General features: G+C 39.3%; 1 protein-coding gene across 1 annotated transcript; it reads right to left on the bottom strand.

The window, feature by feature from the left end:
- Positions 1–665: 665 nt before the first annotated feature.
- Positions 666–4,298, bottom strand: LOC104449155 (PR5-like receptor kinase). Its single transcript, XM_039314755.1, is given in 2 exon segments — positions 666–2,117; positions 2,204–4,298. A coding segment is annotated over 1 exon segment (1,041 nt). The 5' UTR covers positions 1,987–2,117; positions 2,204–4,298; the 3' UTR covers positions 666–945.
- Between the last annotated feature and the right edge of the window lie 1,800 nt (positions 4,299–6,098).

Genomic DNA, 6,098 nt, shown 5'->3' on the forward strand with positions numbered 1-6,098 from the left:
ATATCATTTTTCAATTAATTGATAAGAACACGAGTGCATCAACTCAAGTAACTATAACAGATAGATTGGTTTTCGACTTCACTAGGTGAGTGTGGCTATCTCTTCTTCAAGTTTGTAAAATCATATTTCAAAAGTAATATGAATTATATAGTATGAGTTATAAAATAACGTATTTGTTGCGTAAAATATTGGATTGAGCATTTACTACTTTTCAATTATTTATGAATGGTTTTGAGAAACGATTTATGAAACACGGTTGTTTAATTTAACGTCGGCTAGCATTGATGTCATATTACCATATACGGAAGGTCTTTTGCTTTCCGTTGAAGACGTGATTAAGTTCTTCTGTGTATGTTAAATGGTATCAGTACGAGTCTTTCTATAGAAGAGTATAAAGATTTAGCTTTGAGAGAAGTACAAGTAGAAGTACAGATTTGTAACTCTTGCAAATAGTTTAATACTTAGTTTGAAGCCTGAACAATTTGATACACGAATTAATTTTCAACAAAATGAAAAGCATTAAGTACCAACAACACGTGAGTTTGGCGACTTGAGTCTAGAGGCTAGGCGTAAGCAAGAAAGACCACCCGGATTTTCAGTTGAACATTCCTTGGCGTTTAAAAAAAATGCCACTCATCTGACCATTCATAGAATATCAATCTACATGATGGTTGAAGAGTAACATTGCTGGGAACCATTTCTGTGAGTTCTATGAGAGATGACACTGATCTTCCAAGTTCCAAGTGTGCATACAAACAGCCTTCAGAGAGCATTTGATCTACTAAGTTGAAATTCTCATATCATTCTTGCTAATTGGTATGATTCTCCAAGTGAAATCCACCTAAATGTTCTCTCCACTTTCCCTGTAACTCTTAAGAAAAACATATTCCATCTAAAGAAAGGCATGACAAATACCTCAATAAGTTCAGTCGTGCATTACCTTTTTTACATGTTATTGCTTTCCTCTAAATTCTCTAGTATTCTCTCCTCGAGGCTCCCATTGAAATTTGACGTCATCACTTCCCAATGTTGCGATGGTGGTCGTGTTGGAGAATACAAGATGGGCTTTGGTGGCATTTGCAGTGATTCAAAGCTTCCTTCCAACATTTCTATCACCTTCATAATTGGAGGCCGATCAGATGGATTGGTTTGAATGCACCACAAACTCACAATAATCATCTTCCTCACTAGCACTTCCTCCTCCTCTGTCACATTCATCTGCAATTTCAGATCTTTGCCGGGCTCTAAGTTTCTATAAATCAATTCTGGAAAGTACATATCACTGCTATTGGAAACTTTGATGTCAGAATTTCTAAAACCTACCATTTCAAGAACCAACATTTCGTAACTGTAAACATCGGACTTATGAGAGATTCTTCCCAAACTTCGAAAAAGAAGTTCTGGTGCAATAAACCCGACTGTTCCTCTCATGCCCAGAGTTGATATAGCACTATCTTTCCCATGACAAATTTTAGCAAGGCCGAAATCTGAAATCTTGGGGATAAAATCTTGATCGAGTAAGATGTTCTAAGGTTTTATATCAAAATGCAAAATTCTTGTATTGCAGCCTCGGTGCAGATACTCTAGCCCACAAGCAATGCCAATTGCAATTTTATACAGAACCTTCCATCCTAAGGAACTACTCATGTTTAAAGTTTTTCCAGAAGATATGAACATATCCAATGAACCATTAGGCATATACTCGAATATTAGAGCTCGTTTGTTCCCTTCATAACAAAAGCCTAAAAGAGAGATCACATTAATGTGAGAAGTTCTACTAATGCTCACGACTTCATTGATAAATTCTTCTGAGCTGCTTTTTGAGTCTATTAGGATTTTCACTGCTGCAAGACTACCATCTTTGATCTTCCCTTTATACACCACACCAAATCCTCCTTGACCAAGTTTCTTCGAAAATGAGTTTGTCATTTTCTTCACATCAATATAACGGTATCTTTTTGGAACAAGAGATCCATGGATTCTCATCAATTTCTCAACACCGCGATCTTCCTTGTTCTTGAAGAGTAGAATCTTCCATAAGGAGATTTCGTTTTTTCGCTTGAGGAGAAAAATGATGGCAATTGTAGATATTGAGACGCCAATAGCAAGAGCTCCACCTTTCCTTTGCAATCACTTAAGAGATATTAGTGTTTGGCCAAAGCAAGAGATATAAATTTTTCAGTAATATCAAATAGATGTTTACCTGTGAAAAATTTATTCCGCCTGTTGAATCCTGGAAAGGCAAATCTATTATTTCTAGGGTTGATTACAGTTATAGGAATCTGATGCAAATTATATCCGAGAAGTTTGGTGAAACTCTTTTTGTGCTTCAATAAAAAACTTAATTATGTCTTACACATGTATCAAACTTTCAATTTAGTGAAATAAGAGGCAATGGCAACAGAGATGGACTACTGAATGGTGAATCAAATTTCTTGATAGTATATTTAGGGAAATCCCTTATAATATTTTTAAGATAACAAAATAAATCAAAAGCTATTAATGTGTTTAAATGATTGAGTAAAAGACTATGTAGATGATAAAACATGGAAATGATATTGTCAAAGATTATACTTGAAAGAGTAAAAAATGTGACATGTCCAAAATGAAGCAAGTTTAGAACGTAGCATGTTCAGAAAGAAGCAAGTTTAGAGAGAAACAACTTAACAGTACGTGATGCAAGTCCAAAATGTATAACAGCTAGTGATCTTATTTGGAGTGTTGGGATAATTTGGCCAAAACTCAAGGGTGTCCAAGTAATTTGCTTACTAGCAACATGAGTGGGATTCACTATAACAGTAAGCAACATTATGGTTGGCATCATTCATGGAACAAATGATGGGTTGAAACTCTTGATGCAAACCTGACACTGGTTATAAGCAAGTAAGCTATTGAAGGGATGGGACTAGATGATACTTACTCTACATATCCTGCCACTGCGTTGGGTCAGAAAGCTGAAAAGGAATATTAGTGGATAAAGTTAGATTGTGCACTGACTAGTTAATTTATGCGCGCAAAGTAACGCTTTGGTGCTTGAACATATGCAAGACCTTCAGAGTCTAAATAAAGGTAGGAGGTCGATGATCTGAAGCGCCTTTGTTTTCTGCACAACAATGAGAGTTTCACAGGATTCGCTTAGCTGTGGTATATGCTGAGAACCAACCAGTACATTCCAGCAATGGCTTCTCCACAATGACTTAATTCATAGCATTCAAAGTGAAGGACTTCCACATGAGAAATTTAGCAGAACGGGACTGGGCAGGCTTTGAAGCTATTGGTTCTTGGTGCTATTCAGTCCATCGAAAGCTCCCTTTGGACTTTGTGAAGCATCGGCCTTCCAGAAAGTTTGATTAGTTAAGCTTGCTTTTTTTCCACCGCCAGATCACACTGGATCACCGGTAAAATATTCAAGTATCTTCACAACGAAAGATAAGGTCAATTTCACATTTCACTGATGATGACATCAGTCTTGGCATTTTCAACTTGGCCATATGAAGGTAAATGGCCAAAGCTGGTACTGAAAACACCAAAAGTTCCTTTTGCGCTGGTGCCATAGAAAATTGTCCGCTCAGGTAAGATGCCCTAAGCAGACTCATCGATTAGGAAACTAGTAATTTTCAATCCTGTCTCAGCCAGCAGATTCACATGCTCCGAGAAAGTGCGAAATCATGATACACAACTAATTCATTGTGCCTCTACAGAAGAGGAAGAATATAGAACAGAATGTGCAAAGGCTGCCTCGCCTTAAAGTACCTCCTAGATGCATTACCAAAAACGTCGATCTACATGAATTTTGTGTGAGAAGCATTTAAACAAGTAAAGATATTATGTAGAAGAGCAAATAATGCTCCCCAGAAGTCATGACAGCTCCTAAAGTTCCTCATACAAAGAATGATTCAATGGCTTTTATTTGGACCGAAGGCAATATGGTTTGTTTATCAGAAAAGTCATAGTACCAACAACTCTGCCATGGTCATGTTTCACGTATTTGAAAGGGGACGTTATTCGGAGGACTATGGTGCAATTTTCATTCTAGCCACCGTGGAAAGTGACGTTCAGCCAGATATTTGGTGAGCTAACCAGGGGAATTTTCATTGCCTTACATTCTTGTTGGCCTACGATTTCCGAAAAAATTAACGACGCCCTCATAAATTATGATAGAAAACAAGTCTAAATTAGATTGAATAAGTAAAGCAAATAATTAGAAATCAAATTGCACGAAAGCATACCTTCTGAACTAGGCTGCCCTTGAGGCCCTCCGGCAGCAGGGGCCGCACATTTTGCCGATCCCGATGATCCATCTGGGCAATAACTGATGCAGCCCACATTGAAGACCGGCTCCCTCGACCAAGAAGATCGGCCCGCATTAAAGCTCGACAAAACCGAGAAGCCATAACGACATCTTGAGTCCATCCCGGAAGCTTGAAAGATACCTTGGAAGCTCGCGTGACGCTTTTACTAGTTTATAGTTTCCATGCCCTTTACTATATCTCCTATTTTCAATGCTCCGTTTTTATTTCTCCTAGTTTTCAACACTTTGTCTTTATTTCTCCTAGTTTCAACGTTCTGTTTTTATTTCTTTGATGATATAAGCCAATCCCTTGTAGAAGACAGATAACTTTTGATGAATGAAAAGCTTTGCTTGAAGCAAGTATCATGAACCTTGTAGAGTTCATACCTTGAAAACCTAGAAGAGTTTTCACTCCGTCCTTGAAGAGTCGGAGCTTTCGAAATCTGCATCCTTGAAGAGTTGCAGTCATCGATCTAGAAGAATCGGTGTCCCTTTCAACTTCCTTGGAGGCCTAGAAGAGCAACCAACGAAGTTCCTATCTTTTCCTATTCTGTTCGTTACTTCCAACCTAATTTCGACTATCCTACAGTGCTTATTTCAGAAAACCCAAAACAGAGAAATTGTAGATCCAGAAGTCTTTGTTCATTTGGCTTTGGAATCAGGTCGATCCGATCTGTATCGACAAAGATACGACTGTTTTCCTGAGCTTGCGCAGTGCTGAAATTACTGTTCGTCCCGTTTCTTGTGCGCGAGTCACTCTCCCGATCCTATTGTTTGAGAAAGCTCCCCTAGGCTTGCATCATTTGGTATCAGAGCTTTGGAGGAGAGGACAATGCCTCCAAGACAAGCTAGGCGTCGTGGCGGCAGAACCGTTCCCCTCAATGAATTGCACACACTCGCTGAGAATATGCAACAACAAATTGACGAATTGACGCAAGAAGTTCAGCGTTTGAGGGCTGAAGCAAATAATTCTCCACCCCGTTCCAGGACTGAAGATTCCCATGGTGACTCTTCCTCTTCGGAGAGTGTTCAATCTATTCACGGTCGGAGGCATGTTCAACATCGTTTACAACATATTCGTGAGCCAGAATGGGAAAAGGAAATCAAGAAAGATGTTCCAGAATTTACAGGTAATGAGTCTCCTGATGAAATTGTTGATTGGCTAACACTTGTGAATGAGGTGTTTGAGCATCGAAATGTTCCGGAGAATCGTCGCGTTGGGATCATTGCTATGCGATTCCGAGGCAAGGCGATTGCTTGGTGGAGACGTGAAAAACAAACTCGCCAAGCTGTTGGCAAAGCATCAGTCACTTCATGGAGAAAGATGGAGGGCAAGATTCAAAAATATTTTCTCCCCAAAGGATATAAGAGAGAGCTCTACCAACGGTACCAAAATCTAAAACAAGGTACGCGAACGGTGGACCAATACACCAATGAATTCAATGAGTTGGTGATTCGTAACAATATCCAGGACCCAGAGGATGTGCTTGTGAACAAATACTTGAACGGTCTTCAATTTTACTTTCAAGACGCCTTGGAAGTCCTCGACATTTGGGACTTAGGAGATGCACACCAACGGGCACTCAAAATGGAGCGCTCTCATTCTCGAAAACAGCAATCTGCTAGTAAGCCTTCTACTCCGCCCCATGTTTCGAAGCAACCTGCTACATCCGAAATACGTTGCTATTCTTGTGGAGAGTTGGGTCATCGTGCTAGCAATTGTCGAATCAATAAGAATCGACCAGCCGGTAAAGCCTTCTTGGTGGATAATGATTCTGATGAGAGTGCTGAGGATCCACTTGAAGAG

This window comes from Eucalyptus grandis, chromosome 6 (genome assembly GCF_016545825.1).
Source record: "Eucalyptus grandis isolate ANBG69807.140 chromosome 6, ASM1654582v1, whole genome shotgun sequence".
Classification (NCBI taxonomy): Eukaryota; Viridiplantae; Streptophyta; class Magnoliopsida; order Myrtales; family Myrtaceae; genus Eucalyptus; species Eucalyptus grandis.